The following is an 18,074-nucleotide window of genomic DNA, read 5'->3' as shown; positions in this document are numbered from 1 at the left end:
TAGAGGCATTTGGGACCCACAGCCTTAACACCTTGACTAGCCATGCTATCAGTGGCTATGAAACTTTTCCTATTCTGAACAACCTTGCTGTCAGTCTCAACACCTCCCTAAACTTGGTCAAATCAAATAGATTGCTGTGATTGCTGCTCATTGGTCTCCCACTCCCTGCTGTCTGCTGTCTTGCTGAGCTGAGAGCTGAGCAGGCTGGGCTGGGAGAGGAGGCTGCTCCCAGCTCACACATTCAATATTCAATCACTAGGCATTGGATGACTGCTTTCTACCCTCGTCCCTCTGTCCCTGCCCACCTCTGTCACTCACACTCACACACACTCCACCACGTGCCCACCCAGCCGGAACCCCATGCCGCCACCTCAGGAATACCCAAGCAGCCACTGATCCACTTGCCAATCTCCAGATGGCACCAGCGAGACTCTGGCAGTCTAAACGGGTCTGAAGACGACGTGCCACATGACGTGAGAGAGAAAGTCAGACTGCCAAACTGCCTTCTCTCGCTCACTCAGTCTCTCTCCGTTTAATCTTAACGTGTGGAAGTCAGTTGCTGAGGCAATAACTATAATCCAAAAGCTACCACAGACTGTGTTTTAGTAAATAGGCAGGTGTTAAAAGTTAGACCTTACGCAAGAGAAAGAGTTCCTCTGAAAGGTACCACAGCAGTGTTTAAGAAGGCAAAAGTTCCTCTGAAAGGTACCACAGCAGTGTTTAAGAAGGCAAAAGTTCCTCTGAAAGGTACCACAGCAGTGTTTAAGAAGGCAAAAGTTCCTCTGAAAGGTACCACAGCAGTGTTTAAGAAGGCAAAAGTTCCTCTGAAAGGTACCACAGCAGTGTTTAAGAAGGCAAAAGTTCCTCTGAAAGGTACCACAGCAGTGTTTAAGAAGGCAAAAGTTCCTCTGAAAGGTACCACAGCAGTGTTTAAGAAGGCAAAAGTTCCTCTGAAAGGTACCACAGCAGTGTTTAAGAAGGCAAAAGTTCCAAGGCAGACGTTTTTATCTCAATGTCAACTGTGATGGTTTTCAAAAATCTTCTTAGCAAAGAGCAATTTCTGAAACAAGACTAGGACTGTCTGGGAGTGGCTTGAGTGGAGAAGGGAAAACTGAAAATTATTAGCTATTGGCAGAGAAGTTTGGAACTCTTATCGGTCTATTAACTTATTTCAAAGTCTTTTTAAACAGCTCTTACACTAAAAGGGCATTATCATCATTTTCACAATATTATTCCAACCTCAGTGTGTAAATACAGTGGGGCATAAAAGTATTTAGTCAGCCACCAATTGTGCAAGTTCTCCCACTTAAAAAGATCAGAGAGGCCTGTAATTTTCATCTACTGCATCTTGCCATCTTTATGTAATAAATGTATCACTAGCCACTTTAAACAATACCACTTTGATGTTTACATACCCTACATTACTCATCTCATATGTACAGTGCCTTGCGAAAGGATTCGGCCCCCTTGAACTTTGCGACCTTTTGCCACATTTCAGGCTTCAAACATAAAGATATAAAACTGTATTTTTTTGTGGAGAATCAAGAACAAGTGGGACACAATCATGAAGTGGAACGACATTTATTGGATATTTCAAACTTTTTTAACAAATCAAAAACTGAAAAATTGGGCGTGCAAAATTATTCAGCTAGCTAATGGCTAGCTAGTTAGTGGGTGTGCACTAATAGCGTTTCAAACGTCACTCGCTCTGAGACTTGGAGTAGCTGTTCCCATTTCTCTTCATGGGTAACGCTGCTTCGAGGGTGGCGGCTGTCGATGTGTTCATGGTTCGAGCCCAGGGAGGAGCGAGGAGAGGGACGGAAGCTATACTGTTACACTGGCAATACTAAAGTGCCTATAAGAACATCCAATAGTCAAAGGTATATGAAATACAAATCGTATAGAGGGAAATAGTCCTATAATTCCTATAATAAACTACAACCTAAAACTTCTTACCTGGGAATATTGATGTTAAAAGGAACCACCAGCTTTCATATGTTCTCATGTTATGAGCAAGGAACTTAAACGTTAGCTATCTTACATGGCACATATTGCACTTTTACAACACTTTGTTTTTGCATTATTTAAACCAAATTGTTTCTTTATTTATTTGAGGCTAAATTGATTTTATTGATGTATTATATTAAGTTAAAATAAGTGTTCATTCAGTATTGTTGTAATTGTCATTATTACAAATACATGTTTTAAAAAAAAAAATGTTTTAAAATCGGACAATTATTCTGATCGTCTTTTTTTGGTCCTCCAATAATCGGTATCGGTGTTGAAAAATCATAGTCGGTCGACCTCTAATATAAAGCACAGGAAAACGTAGTTTTTGACTGCACTGGGCCTTTAAGTTGGCTGACCTGAACTTAACCAATTGAAAAGTAAGAGGGAGAAAAGTACACTGGCACTGGCAGCAACTGTCAGCAACCAAAAACTTCCTCTGAAAACTTCTGAAGTAAGTTACGATGATCAAAGACATGAGGAGTGCACCCAGTGAACTGTATATCTAGATAGAACAAATACATCTAAGATGTGTTGCTGTTCGTTCCTAATGAGACAGAACATTTCCAGATGGTCCAATTTAGTTTTCTGATGTTTTGTACCAAATCGCGCCAAAGATATTGTAATGAATTAGCAGGGAGCAGGTCTCGAACCCTCGACCTTCGAGCCCGAGGTCCGGCAGTCTATCGACTGTGCCGCAAAAGCATGCTCGAGCGGCAGAGTCGATTTCCGCGCTTATAAACCCAGGGTCGTTACAATATACAGCTACCATCCTCTTTCCCGAGGGGAAGGAAGAGTTGGGGGTTAGACAGCATCATTGTAAATAAGAATGTGTTCTTAACTGACTTTCCTAGTTAAATAAAAGTTAAATAAATACAAATTACTATGGTGTCTAGGATTCACAATGTAATGGCTGGGAATTGCCAGGGACCTCACGACACGATATTATCATGATACTTGGGTGCCAATACGATATATATTGTGCTTCTCACGATTCTATATCTACTGCTATTCAATACAGCGATTTTATTGTGATTTGATATTCCAAACATATTGCTCACTATATGTCTGCTGCAGCGAGACAAGAGAGAGCATGAGAAAATTAAGTTTTGATTATTCAGGGAAATAAAAATGATGAAAACATGTTGGCTCGCTATTTACATTTTAGGCATTTAGCAGATGCTATTATCAAGAGTGACTTACAGGAGCAATTAGGATTAAGTGCCTTGCTCAAGGGCACAACGACATAATTTACACCCAAGCTCCGTTTCCATTGGCACTTGAAAGTCAGCTTCGTGGGCTAGCTCAAATTGCGCTTCCACTGCCTCCAGAAATGTGAAATTATGGCATGTTGCTAGGTACCCAATATGTGACTGTTATGCATTTTCAGAAATGAACACAAATTAAGAACTACACAGACAAAAACAAGGACACTCGAGCAGATAGAACACAACCATAATGAGGCTTGGTACATGTCGGACAATTCATTAGCAACCGTCTAGATGGAACAGAAAAAGCCTGGCTTCGCTAATGTTGCTAGCTAGCAAGATGTTGATTAATGTAATTCACCCTCACCATGCTGTAATTAACGTTAACCCAAACTCCAACCATTGCCAGAGACTCGGAGCCACGTATTTAGCTTGCTAACATTAGCTAGCTAGCTAAACGTCGTCGCAATCATAAAAGGCTAGCTATCTTAATTACTACCTTGCTGGCAAGGCGTTGCTTATTAGCTCGCTAGCTAACCAAGCGAACTAGAAGACAGGTTTGATATGTCGCTAGCTAGATAGCCTTTCAATACGACCTGGCCAGCTATAATTCCTGCTAGCTAGCGAGCTTGTTTCAAGCTGATTTGCTAGCTAACGTTAGGTAGCTACCATTAGAGGGCTGGCTGTTGTCATACATACGTTTATTGTGTAGCACAAAAATTAATCAAGGATCATGTTATGGTGGTAATTCGTGTAATATCTGACTACTGCAGTACTGCTTGCCCATGTTCTTGCTAACAGCCACAAGCCCAGACGACCTAGCTAAACCTGTTAGCATCCAGCAGTCATCCGCTGGTGGTTGCATAGTAATGGCGTCACCAACCAGAATTCTAATCAAGATAGTTGTGAAACCGGGCTGCGCTGGCCCTGGTTTCCCTTGAACCAGCTCGAATTTGGCCCTAATTCTAAGTGCCAGTGGAAACGGGGCTCCAGTCGGCTCGGGGATTCGAACCAGCAACCTTTTGATAACTGGCCCAACGCTCTTAACCGCTAGACTATCTACCTATTTAAATAGAAGATGGAGAACAAAGTAGCTGTACGATGAAAATGACCAGAGTTTTTGCGCAGATACAGTCGATTAGCACTAGTTAACACTACCTAGCAAAAACAAAATATTGAAGTATTGATATAATATTGTCCAAAATAACATAGCGATTCGTAACTGTATCGAGCCCCCCCCTCCCCCTCCCCCCTCCCCCTCCCACACCCACTACACAATGCCAAGCTGTTCCAGCCAGAGCAGCACAGCACGTCTGCATGAGAGAGACTGGTTGATTACCGTAGGTCTTTGTTTTACACAGACTGACGGATGGACAGACAGAGGGAGGAGGGAGCTCAGAATTAGACGGAGGTTCCCCTGGTTGTTGTGATGAAACCTGCTCTGCTGGGTCCCCCTTCTCTAACTCATTATCAAGAGTTTAGTTTAGAAACTGGGAGAGAGAGAAGAGCTTCCCTGTGTGGATGTGAATGTGTGGGAGGAAGAGAGGAACAAACCAAGTGCATTTGCAGAAATGAACACAAATTAAGAACTATAGACAAAAACAAGGACACTCGAGCAGATAGAAACACAACCATAATGAGGCTTGCTACATGTCGGACAATTCATTAGCAACTGTCTAGATGGAACAGAAAAGGCCTGAATGAGCCCATATTGCAGCTCTTAAACTGATGTATGGGAGCTTTAGAAGTTGGCCCTCAATCAATGAATCAATCAATGAATCGGATCCAGCCCTACCTTTCTTCTCTGTGCTGATGGAGTGGAGTAGTTTCTCCTGCTGGTCCAGTCTCTGTAGCAGGGCCTGTCTTTCAGAGTCTCTGCTCTGTCTCAGTCCTTTCAGCTGTTCTCTGTCCTGCTGGACCTGCCGACGCAGCTTTCTCCCTCTGGCCTCATGGACAGACACCTCCTCACATAGCCAACGCAGCTTGGTCTGGAACACACACACACACACATTTCATAATGCAGTCATACCCACAATGTCACACACGCAGGTTGCTTCTCAGTCTCTCACATTCACACCCGAAAAAAACCTGATGAATTGTCAGTTTCTCCCAATAGCGACAGGTGGGTCAATGCTTTGAAAGTATCTCCATAAAAGATGGATAATGTAGTGTACCTTAGTCTCAGCCAACCAACGATGAGGGTCTTTCTGGAGTCCAGGATTGAGGGATATGGCCTAGACATAACAAAGACAGTTAGTTCTAGAAGTTTGGAAACCATCAAGATTGGAAGGAGTAGAAATCCCAGAGCCCTAAACCGCTCCTACCTCCTCAGAACGGTGAGTGGGAGCTATAAATGGCCATTTCCAGCAACATCACACACACAGTTGGGAGAGACACACAACCTTCTCTGACTGTCACATAAAAAAAGAAACCATTTGCTCCCCTGACATACCCTTCTGCTGTCAACACAGCCTGCGTCTCTGCGTGGGTCAGCAGTGGCAGACAGAGTTGGGCATAACAGGCGGTGTGTGTGTGTGTGCTTGCTTTCCTGCATGTGCGTACGTGCGTCTACAACTGTGTGAAAGTGTGTGATCATGTACAGAGGTAGCAACCTGCCCATTCCTCTCCCTGTACCCTTTAGCGATCAAAAGCCCGGTTTGTAATGTTGGGAGGCTGATATATAGGAGGAGTAAAAAGCTCTGTTTGACAGACAGCACCCAGGTGAAATGAAAGAAAGACGGAACAGGCAGCAGAGCAGTGATGTCGGAGCAGGGTGTGAGATGCATACTGCCTCCATAAACAGCTGCTTGTTCAAAACTCCTCCAGAAAGAGAGAGAAGAGGGGGAGTAGAGAGGAGGAGGAGGGGGAAGAAGATGAGGAGGGGGAGAAGGAATGAAAAATAGGAAGAAGGTGGAGAGGGGTCAGATGAAGGAGGTGTTATAGTTATGTAATAGTTGATGAAAGGCAGCTTAATGCCGCTTGTTCCTCTCTAACCTTTAACTTTAATGATCCCCCTCATTAGCCCAAATCCTTGACACTGTTTGACTCCTTTATAACATGACAAATTACAGATGAACATTGCATTAGGCCGACTCGCCTCGGTGCATATTGGAAAATCTATATGCTGGAGCAAAGAGGGCTAACTGGGTTCGTTAAACTCATCGGAGGGGGAACAGGGTTTGTGGGAATATTTTGTATTGCGCTAAGAGACTGGGACATTTAAAGGCCTTTTGTGTTTTGGACTACAAACAAAAACACATGCTACCAACTCACTCTTCACTCTGTGAATGAATACAGATTATTGCAAATCATCTAATGTAGATAGACCTCTGAGTCACTCTAATCATTACAGTATGAGCTATTCTTGGTTGGGCTACTCCTGTGCTGTGAGTTGTCTTATCCACAGGCTGTCTGGCAAACAGGCTACACTAGGCAGTCTCTTCTGCTGATGTGTGTGTCTGTCTGGTAGCACGATTCTCTCTCCTACACTATTCACATCAGCAGAGTAAATACCTGCCTGTCGACCCAATAGAAATCTTTATCTTTACACCTCTCTAACAACACCGGTATGGGTTTAAAGTGTATGAGGAATATGTGAGGGTGTGTTAAAGTGTGTGAGGGATAGGTGAGGGTGTGTTCAAGTGTGTGAGGGATAGGTGAGGGTGTGTTCAAGTGTGTGAAGGATAGGTGAGGGTATGTTAAAGTGTGTGAGAAATAGGTGAGGGTGTTACATACAATAGGCATGGTAACATGCAATTAAATGTCAATAGAAAAGCCATGACACGAGCCTATCAGACACAAGCCTACCAGACAAGCTAGATTACTTCTATGCTCGCTTCGAAGCAAATAACACTGAAACATGCATGAGAGTATCAGCTGTTCCGGAAGACTGTGTGATCACGCTCTCCGCAGCCGATGTAAGTAAGACCTTTAAATAGGTCTACATTCAGAAGGCCGCAGGGCCAGATGGATTACCAGGACGTGTACTCCGAGCATGCGCTGACCAACTGGCAAGTGTCTTCACTGACATTTTCAACCTCTCCCTGTCCGAGTCTGTAATATCAACTTGTTTAAAGCAGACCACCATAGTGCCTGTGCCCAAGAATACCATGGTAACCTGCGTAAATGACTACCGATCCGTAGCACTCATGTCTGTACTCATGAAGTGCTTTGAAAGGCTGATCATGGCTCACATCAACACCATTATCCCAGAAACCCTAGACCTACTCCAATTTGCATACCGCCCCAACAGATCCAGAGATGCAATCTCTATTGCACTCCACACTGCCCTTTCCCACCTGGACAAAAGGAACACCTATGTGAGAATGCTATTCATTGACTACAGCTCAGTGTTCAACACCATAGTGCCCTCAAAGCTCATCAACAAGCTAAGGACCCTGGGACTAAACACCTCCCTCTGCAACTGGATCCTGGACTTCCTGACGGGCCGCCTCCAGGTGGTAAGGGTAGGTAACAACACATCCGCCATGCTGATCCTCAACACGGGGGCCTCTCAAGAGTGCGTGTTCAGCCCCCTCCTGTACTCCCTGTTCACTCATGACTGCAAGGCCAGGCACGACTCCAAAACCATCATTAAGTTTGCCAACGACACAACAGTGGTAGGCCAGATCGACAACAATGAGACAGCCTATAGGGAGGAGGACAGAGACCTGACCGTGTAGTGCAAGGACAACAACCTCTCCCTCAACGTGATCAAGACAAAGGAGATGACTGTGGACTACAGGAAAAGAAAGACCGAACACGCCCCCATTCTCACTGACGGGGCTGAGGTGGAGCAGGTTGAGAGCTTCAAGTTCCTTGGTGTCCACATCACCAACAAACTAACATTTATTTATTTATTTTATTTAATTCAACTTTTATTTAACTAGGCAAGTCAGTGAAGAACAAATTCTTATTTACAATGACGGCCTACCGGGGAACAGTGGGTTAACTGCCTTGTTCAGGGGCAGAACGACAGATTTTTTCCCTTGTCAGCTCAGGGATTCAATCCAGCAACCTTTCGGTTACTGGCCCAACGCTCTAACCACTAGGCTACCTGCCGTCCAAGGTCCAATCACACCAAGACAGTCGTGAAGAGGGCACGAGAAAACCTATTCTCCTTCTGGAGACTGAAAAGATTTGGCATGGGTCCTGAAATCCTCAAAAGGTTCTACAGCTGCACCATAGAGATTATCCTGACAGGTTGCATCACTGCCTGGTATGGCAACTGCTCTGCCTCCGACCGCAAGGCACTACAGAGGGTAGTGCGTACGTTCCACTACATCACTGGGGCCAAGCTTCCTGCCATCCAGGACCTCTATACCAGGCAGTGTCAGAGGAAGGCCCAAAATTGTCAAAGACTCCAGCCACCCTAGTCATAGCCTGTTCTCTCAGCTACCACACGGCAAGCGGTACCGGAGCGCCAAGTCTAGATCCAAAAGGTTTCTAAACAGCTTCTACCCCCAAGCCATAAGACTCCTGAACACTAATCAAATGACTACCCAGACTATTTGCACCCCCCTCTTTTACACTGCTGCTACTCTCTGTTATTATCTATGCATAGTCACTATAATAACTCTACCTACATGTACATATTACCTCAATTACCTCGACATCGGTGCCCCCGCACATTGACTCTGTACCGGTACCCCCTGTATATAGCCCCACTATTGTTATTTTACTGCTGCTCTTTATTTATTTGTTACTTTTATTTTTGGGGGGGTATTGTTCTTAAAACTGCATTGTTGGATAAGGGCTTGTAAGTAAGCATTTCACTGTAAGGTCTGCACCTGTTGTATTCGGCGCATGTGACAAAATGTGATTTGATAACGGAGGAAAATGGAGCATTTGCTGCGGTTCCAGCTTTAGTTGGAAGGATTAAATGGTATGAGTTTACTTATCAAAATAACGTGCAGGCATCGCGAGCATATGTCAATTAAGTGAATGTGCCGCTTTTCTGATGGGTGTTAAAGTGTGTGTGAGGAATAGGAGTGTGTGAGGAATAGGTAAGGTTGTGTTAAAGTGTGTGTGAGGAATAGGTATGGGTGTATTAAAGTGTGTGTGAGGAATAGGTAATGGTGTGTGTGAGGAATAGGTATGGGTGTGTTAAAGTGTGTGTGAGGAGTAGGCAAGGGTGTGTAGGAGTGCATGTATTAGATAAAGAAGAATGTGAATGTGTGTGTTTGGAATAACAAAGGATGAGTAGGCAATAGTATGTGTGTATGGAACACGTTTGGGTGTGTAGGGGTGTGAGTACGGAATAGGTACAGGTGTGTATGAGTGTGTGCCTATTGGGAATAGTTGATGGTGTGTGTTTACCTTGAGTTTGTCCTGGGAGTCCTTGAACAGTGCTCTGCAGGCAGCATCTATCTCCTCTGCTACAGAACTGAGGATGGACTCCTGTTCAGTGTCCAGACGAGACAGTCTGTCCTCTAGTGTCGCTACAGCCTCCTCTGACCCACGCCTCCGCTCCTCTCCCTGAACAATGCACTTCACCTGGAGGCCGGAAGAAGGAGAGAGAGAACGAGAGCGAGACAGAGAGAGAGGTGACTCAAGTTTACAACTGTGGTTATTACGGCTTGATCTTCCTCTATGTGGAGGACAATGCAACAATGGACGTTTGGCCAAGCTTCCATTTCCAACATCACAACAGAAGAGACCCCAGAGAAAAACAGTCGGACGGATGGACAGAGACAACCGTGAACATCGGACCTCACTCTCCACTTGAAACGTTCCAGTGTCAGCTCCACCTCCCCATACAGAGTCAATACTCTCTGGGTCTCTATGGAGATACATTAATCAATATGTCAATGTAAACTAACCGGCCAGGGGAGAGGGAGGCTGTGTGTGGATCAGTTAGTTTTTATTTCACCTTTATTTAAACAGGTAGGCTAGTTGAGAACAAGTTCTCATTTGCAACTGCGACCTGGGCAAGATAAAGCAAAGCAGTGTGACACAAACAATACAGAGTTACACATGGAATAAACAAACATAGTCAATAACACAATAGAAAAATCTATATACAGTGTGTGCAAATATAGTAAGATTAGGGAGGTAAGGTAATAAATAGGCCGTAGTGGGAAAATAATGACAATTTAGCAATTAAACACTGGAGTGATAGATCTGCAGAAGATTGCATAGCGGAGAAGGTACGGTGGGATTCAAAATGGTCGATGATCTGTTTGTTTACTTGGCTTTCGAAGACTTTAGAAAGGCAGGGTAGGATAGATATGGGTCTGTAACAGTTTGGGTCTAGGGTGTCTCCCCCTTTCAAGAGGGGGATGACCGCAGCAGCTTTCCTATCTATAGGGATCTCAGATGATACGAAAGAGAGGTTGAACAGGCTAGTAATAGGGGTTGCTAATTTTTAGAAAGAGAGGGTCCAGATTGTCTAGCCCAGCTGATTTGTAGGGGTCCAGATTTTTAAGTGTCTGTGTGTGTAACGTTAATAGGAACTAGGCCACTCAGTGGATACTGAGCCAGCAGGCCTTTAGTTACTTAGATAAATACAATGATCTTCTTTAGTACTGTAAGTAAAACTGTCTGTGGTCATATAGGCTGTGAAGGCGTTTGTTCAAGCCCAGCATTAAGCTGATCCTTGATCTGTGGCCAAACAACTACCTACTGTCTTCTATCTACGTCTTTGGGGAAAACCATTTGGGGCTCACCTTGTCGTCCAGCTCCTGCTTGAGTAGCTGGTATTTCCTGCGGAGGTGTGAGCATTGCTCCTCTCCTTCGCTCAGCTCCTCTGTCATCCGGTCACACTCAGTCTTCATCCTGTCCAGCTTCACACGCAGAGCCCTCACCAGCTCCTTGTCCGACGCGGCATCCGCCTGCAGGGAGGATGCGCAAAACATGTTACAAAAAATGAAATAATAAATAAAATGGGTTAAAATTGGAAACCCTCTCCAACCTTTTAAAAAACACAGGAGAAGGTCTGAGGGGAGCGACCTTGGACGTTTTATTCCAGTGTTTTTAGGAAGTGAAGAAGGAAGATGGAGGATTGTGAACATGAGCTCAGAGAAGGAAGGGAAAGACTCCAGCCACCCAAGTCATAGGCTGTTCTCTCTGGCACCGCACGGCAAGTGGTACCGATGCACCAAGTATGGAACGAACAGGACCCTGAAATAGGGGGTTCAAGCCCCTATTTGCCTAGCTGCCTTGATGAGCTAGTCACACTGAAGGGAAGGGGCGAAGCAGAGGGTAAATATTCAGGCCTTCCTATCCACCACTAGCCTGTAGGAACCTACTGTCCTAGATTCACCCGGGCTCAAAGCACTGGGCGTGTGAGGTCTGGGACTGCATGGATAGGCAAAGAGGAGGAAATTGAAATGACATTAAAGAAAAACTGAATTTTCCTAAGAAATTCCCACTTCATCGGGATCAATGCCAGATAACAATTATCTAACTTTACAGTTGGGTTACCTTGACGTTGTTCAAATATTTTTTGAAGAATCAAGTTCCACCAAGGTTAATTACAAGGGAGAAATATTTATTTTACCTTTATTTAACTAGGCAAGTCAGTTAATAACAAATTCTTATTTTCAATGACGGCCTAGGAACAGTGGCTTAACTGCCTTGTTCAGGGGCAGAACGACAGATTTTAGCCCCTGTAATTAATTAATATTAATTACAAGGGGATAAAATATCCACACCTATTATAAAGATAATAACAAGCAGTGGAGAATATACGATACACGAACTGTGAGGACTAGTCTACACTTCATTGTTCTTAGCCCCAGGTTAGACCGGCCCTGGGCTAGCTTAGCCTGTGTTTACACAAGCATTTGTTAACCCTGGGCAAAGCTTTAACCCTGGAGGATACAAGGATTCACACTTGTATTCCAAAGCCCTGGGCTAACAGACATTGGTCTAGCATTTGATTTCTAACAGTGACGGTTTGTATAAACCTTGCTCTCTTTTGAAAATCAATCTCGCCCCGTACAGAGAATGCTGTGCATGATCCAGGCTGAATCATGTGACAATATTATTATCATGGTAACATGCAATTAAAATGTCAATAGAAAAGCTATAACGGAGGAAAATGGAGCGTTTGCTGCCGTTCCAGCTGTAGAGTTTGTAGTGTTAGTTGGAAGGATTAAAATGATATGAGTTTACTTATCAAAATAACATGCAGACATCACGAGCATATATCAATTAAGTGAATGAACAGTAAAAGCATTCTAGGCTGTTCTTGACACCGTTTCATACGGGCTATTTTGGCAACGTGTTTCTGGGGCTAACCCTGGAAAGTCGGTGCCAACTCTGCTCCGGAGCAGCTAGCCGTGGGTTAAGGTTGGTGCTAGCTCACTTTACAATTTGCAAGTGTGAACACTCACTTAGCCCCGGGCTAAAATCACCTAGCCCCGGGCTACCTTCATCTCCTTGAGGTGATGCTCCATCTCATTCCTCTCCTTCATACAGAGTCGTAGTGTCTCCTGTATGTCTCTATCCTGCTTGGTCCTGCCGTTCTGCACAGTGGCTCTGAGACTGGCCAGCTCCCTCTGGTGCACCTCCCTCTCCAGCTCCAGCTGCTGCCCCAGGGAAGCCCTCAGCTCCTGGGCTGCGGCCAGCCGCACTGCCCCCTCCGCCCCACTCCTCTGGAGCTCCGTCCTGAGCGCCGCCTCCTCAGCTAGACGGGTGGTGAGCTGGGCACGGGCGGAGGTTAACTCCTTCATGGCTGTCTGGAGGCTATGTAACTCCTTAGAAATGAAAGTCACTTTATGCTTAGTTCTTTTATATTTCATATATTAATTCATACAAAGCCCAAAGTTTTCATGTCTAGGCCCTGGGCAAAAGCAGTTCAATACAGTTGAAGTCGGAGGTTTACATACACTTAGGTTGGAGTCATTAAAACTCGTTTTTCACCCACTCCACAAATTTCTTGTTAACAAACTAGTTTTGGCAAATCGGTTAGGACATCTAATTTGTGCATGACACAAGTAACAACTGTCTGTTTACAGACAGATTATTTCACTTATAATTCACTGTATCACAATTCCAGTGGGTCAGAAGTTGACATACACTTGACTGTGCCTTCAAAACAGCTCGGAAAATTCCAGAAAATGATTTCATGGCTTTACAAGCTTCTGATAGGCTAATTGACATCATTTGAGTCAATTGGAGGTGTACCTGTGGATGTACTTCAAGGCCTACCTTCAAACTCAGTGCCTCTTTGCATGACATCATGGGAAAATCTAAAGAAATCAGCCAAGACCTCAGAAAAAAAAATAGTAGACCTCCACAAGTCTGGTTCATCCTTTGGGAGCAATTTCCAAACGCCTGCAGGTACCACGTTCATCTATAAGTATAAACACCATGGGACCACGCAGCCGTCATACCGCTCAGGAAGGAGACGCGTTCTCTAGAGATTAACGTATCTAGGTGCGAAAAGTGCAAATCAATCCCAGAACAACAGCAAAGGACCTTGTGAAGATGCTGGAGGAAACAGGTACAAAAGTATCTTCATCCACAGTAAAAACGAGTCCTATATCGACATAACCTGAAAGGCCGCTCAGCAAGGAAGAAGCCACTGCTCCAAAACCACCATAAAAAAGACAGACTACGTTTGCAACTGCACATGGGGACAAAGACCGTACCTTTTGGAGAAATGTCCTCTGGTCTGATGAAACAAAAATAGAACTGTTTGGCCATAATGACCATCGTTATATTTGGCAGGGTAGCCTAGTGGTTAGAGCGTTGGACTAGTAACCGGAAGGTTGCAAGTTCAAACCCCCGAGCTGACAAGGTACAAATCTGTCATTCTGCCCCTGAACAGGCAGTTAACCCACTGTTCCTAGGCCGTCATTCAAAATAAGAATTTGTTCTTAACTGACTTGCCTAGTTAAATAAAGGTAAAATAAATAAATAAAAAATATTTGGAGGAAAAAGGGGGAGGCTTGCAAGCCGAAGAACACCACCCCAACTGTGAAGCAAGTGGGTGGCAGCATCATGTTGTGGGGGTGCTTTGCTTCAGGAGGGACTGGTGCACTTTACAGAATAGATGCCATCATGAGGATGGAAAATGATGTGGATATATTGAAGCAACATCTCAAGACATCAGTCAGGAAGTTAAAGCTTGGTCACAAATGGGTCTTCCAAATGGACAATGACCCCAAGCATACAGCCAAAGTTGTGGCAAAATGGCTTAAGGAAAACAAAGTCATGGTACTGGAGTGGCCATCACAAAGGCCTGACCTCAATCCCATAGAAAATGTGTGGGCGGAACTGAAAAAGCGTGTGCGAGCAAGGAAGCCTACAAACCTGACTCAGTTACACCAGCTCTGTCAGGAGGAATGGGCCACAATTCACCCAACTTATTGTGGGAAGCTTGTGGAAGGCTACCCAAAACATTTGACCCAGGTTAAAACCATTTAAAGGCAATGCTACCAAATACTAATTGAGTGTATGTAAACTTCTGACCCACTGGGAATGTGATGAAAAAAATAAAATCTGAAATAAATAATTGTCTTAACTATTATTCTGACATTTCACATTCTTAAAATAAAGTGGTGATCCTAACTGACCTAAAACAGAAAATATTTACTGGGATTAAATGTCAGGAATTGTGAAAAAGTGAGTTTAAATGTATTTGGGTAAGGTGTATGTAAACCTCCGACTTCAACTGTATATTAGGGAATAGGGTGCCCTTTCAGACTCTGCTATGAAGTAGCCTACCTCCTGGTCTCTCTGGCTGCGTCGGGCCACGGCCTCAGCCCTCTCCTCCAGACTCCGGTTCTCCTCTCTCAGCCTAACCTTCAGGACAGACTGCCGCTGGGCCTCCTCCTCCAGGGCTATGGAGGCCTCCCTCACTTCCTGCTCTAGGCCCAGGTGACGTGCCCGTGTCTCCGACAGCTCCACGTCTTTCCGGAGCACCTCTTCCTCGCTCCGAGCCAGACGCCCCAGCACCTCCGCTAGCTCCCTGCGCACCCCTTCAGTCTGCTGGGAGAAGGCTTTCAGCTGGGCCTGGGACAGCTCTCTCTCCTTACACGCCTGGGGGGAGAGGAGAGGGAGGAGAGAGGTGAAAAAGGAGGATAGGGGAAAATAAGAGCGGAAGAGGGGGATGAGAGTAAGACAAAACGAAGGGGGAGAAGTGAAGAGGACAATGTATTTAAAGTGCAAACACCAGCTTCATCGTAGATAGTGTAAAGCTGTCGCTCAGCTCAGATTTGTATTAAGGCTATAGGCCTAGCCCCGGTCTGTTTAAGAAAGATTGGTTCGCCTTTCTGTCTCTGATCCAACTCTTACAAATCACCCCACTGTCTAATCTGCTGTCTGAGAGACTGTCTGCAAGGCTTTCTCCCAGCTCAGAGCGCCACTCCTAATCAGTTAATTGAGCACTTCATTCTCTGCCTCCTAATTTATTAAGAGGAGAAATTATTCAGGGTATTCATTCTTGTCACGTAGAGAGCGAGCCAGGTGTGAGTCAGTCAGTCAGTCAGTCAGCTGCTGCTGGGGAGAGAGTTTTGAGGTGACTCATAGCGCAGGAAAAAAAACAGAGTGGTGACATTCACACTAATAACGCCTGGCTGACTGACTACAGCTCATCACTTAGCTAAGCCCAGCCAGCCATACCCGCAGCCTCCGTAGATCTAGCAGCTCCCGCTTCCAAACCTCTGTATACGAGCCTTGTGTTCTTCAGCCTCATAAGGCCGAAAAACACTTGCACTGGCAGCTGCTCTTTGGCTATTAGAAAGCTTAATCAAATCAAAGTATATTTGTCCCGTGTGCCGAATACAACGGGTGTAGTAGACCTTACAGTGAAATGCTTACTTACAGGCTCTAACCAATGGTGCGGGAAAAAAAGGTGTGTGTGTGTGTAGGTAAGTAAAGAAATAAAACAACAGCAAAAAGACATTTGACAAAAGAGTAGCAAGGCTATATACAGACACCTGTTAGTCAGGCGTATTGAGGCAGTATGTACATGTAGGTATGGTTAAAGTGACTATGCATATATGATGAACAGAGAGAAGCAGAAGCGTAAAAGGAGGGGTTGACGGGTGGTGGGACAATGCAGATAGCCTGGTTAGCCAATGTGCGGGAGCACTGGTTGGTCGGGCCAATTTAGGTAGTATGTACATGAATGTATAGTTAAAGTGACTATGCATATAAGATAAACAGAGAGTAGCAGCAGCGTAAAATAGGGGTTGGGGGAGGGGGCACACAATGCAAATAGTCCGGGTAACCATTTCGTTACATGTTCAGGAGTCTTATGGCTTTGGGGTAAAAACTTTTTTGAAGCCTTTTTGTCCTAGACTTGGCACTTTGGTACCGCTTGCCATGTGGTAGAAGAGAGAACAGTCTATAACTGGGGTGGCAGGGGTCTTTGACAATTTTTAGGGCCTTCCTATGACACCGCCTGGTGTAGAGGTCCTGGATTGCAGGCAGCTTTGGCCCAGTGATGTACTGGGCCGTACGTACTACCCTCTGAAGTGCCTTGTGTTCGGAGGCCGAGCAATTGCCGTACCAGGCAGTAGAACCTTTTGAACATCTCAGGACCCATGCCAAATCTTTTTAGTTTCCTGAGGGGGAATAGGCTTTGTCGTGCCCTCTTCACGACTGTCTTGTTGTGTTCGGACCAATCTAGTTTGTTGTTGATGTTGACACCAAGGAATTTGAAGCTCTCAATCTGCTCCACTACAGCCCCATCGATGAGAATGGGGACGTGCTCGGTGCTCCTTTTCCTGTAGTCCACAATCATCTCCTGTCTTGGTTACGTTGCGGGACAGGTTGTTATTCTGGCATTACCCGGCCAGGTCTCTGACCTCCTCATAGGCTGTCTTGTCGTTGTCGGTGATCAGGCCTACCACTGTTGTGTTGTCAGCAAACTTAATGATGGTGTTGGAGTCGTGCCTGGCCATGCAGTCGTGGGTGAAAAGGGAGTACAGGAGGGGACTGAGCACGCACCACTGGGGAGCTCCAGTGTTGAGGATCAGCGTAGCTACATACCCTCACCACCTGGGGGGCGGCCTGTCAGGAAGTTCAGGATCCAATTGCAGAGGGAGGTGTTTCGTCCCAGGTTCCTTAGCTTGGTGATGAGCTTTGAGGGTACTATGGTGTAGAACGCTGAGCTGTAGTCAATGAACAGCATTCTCACATAGGTGTTCCTTTTGTCAAGGAGGGAAAGGGCAGTGTGGAGTGCAATAGAGATTGCATCATCTGTGGATCTGTTTGGGTGGTATGAAAATTGGAGTAGGTCTAGGGTTTCTGGGATAATGGTGTTGATGTGAGCCATTACCAGCCTTTCAAAACACTTCATGGCTGCGGACGTGAGTGCTACGGGTCTGTAGTCATTTAGGCAGGTTGCCTTTGTGTTCTTGGGCACAGGGACTATGGTGGTCTGCTTGAAGCATGTTGGTATTATAAACTCAATCAGGGACATGTTGAAAATGTCAGTGAAGACAACTGCCGGGCTGGTCAGCACATGCCCGGAGCACACGTCCTGGTAATCCGTCTGGCCCCGCAGCCTTGTGTATGTTGACCTGTTTAAAGGTCTTACTCACGTCGGCTACGGAGTGCGTGATCACAGTCGTCCGGAACAGCTGATGCTCTCATGCATGCCTCAGTGTTGCTTGCCTCGAAGCGAGCATAGAAGTGATTTAGCTCTTCTGGTAAGCTCGTGTCACTGGGCAGCTCGCGGCTTCCCTTTGTAGTCTGTAATAGTTTGCAAGCCCTGTCACATCCGACGAGCGTCTTATCCGGTGTAGTACGATTCAATCGTAGCCCTGTATTGACGCTTTGCCTGTTTGATGGTTCATCGCAGGGCATAGCGGGATTTCTAGTAAGCTTCCGGGTTAGAGTCCCGCACCTTGAAAGCGGCAGCTCTACCCTTTAGCTCAGTGCGAATGTTGCCTGTAATCC

At 45.3% G+C, this 18,074-nt stretch overlaps 1 protein-coding gene across 2 annotated transcripts in view; it reads right to left on the bottom strand.

Moving 5' to 3' along the window:
• LOC118398510 (centrosomal protein of 128 kDa-like) overlaps positions 1 to 18,074 on the bottom strand; it is a 38,691-nt gene that overhangs the window by 9,542 nt on the left and 11,075 nt on the right. For both annotated transcript variants that reach the window (XM_035793904.2, XM_035793905.2), the window contains exons 14-19: positions 14,892 to 15,206; positions 12,590 to 12,916; positions 10,883 to 11,047; positions 9,534 to 9,710; positions 5,390 to 5,449; positions 5,011 to 5,203 (exon numbers count right to left, since the gene is read on the bottom strand). In XM_035793904.2, the coding sequence (XP_035649797.1) occupies positions 5,011 to 5,203; positions 5,390 to 5,449; positions 9,534 to 9,710; positions 10,883 to 11,047; positions 12,590 to 12,916; positions 14,892 to 15,206 (1,237 nt within the window). The remainder of the gene's footprint in view (positions 1 to 5,010; positions 5,204 to 5,389; positions 5,450 to 9,533; positions 9,711 to 10,882; positions 11,048 to 12,589; positions 12,917 to 14,891; positions 15,207 to 18,074) is intronic.

The sequence above is a fragment of the Oncorhynchus keta genome, chromosome 19 (genome assembly GCF_023373465.1).
Source record: "Oncorhynchus keta strain PuntledgeMale-10-30-2019 chromosome 19, Oket_V2, whole genome shotgun sequence".
Lineage (NCBI taxonomy): Eukaryota > Metazoa > Chordata > Actinopteri > Salmoniformes > Salmonidae > Oncorhynchus > Oncorhynchus keta.
The sequence above is the reverse complement of the archived record's forward strand: the minus strand, read 5'-3'. Positions and strand labels throughout refer to the sequence as shown.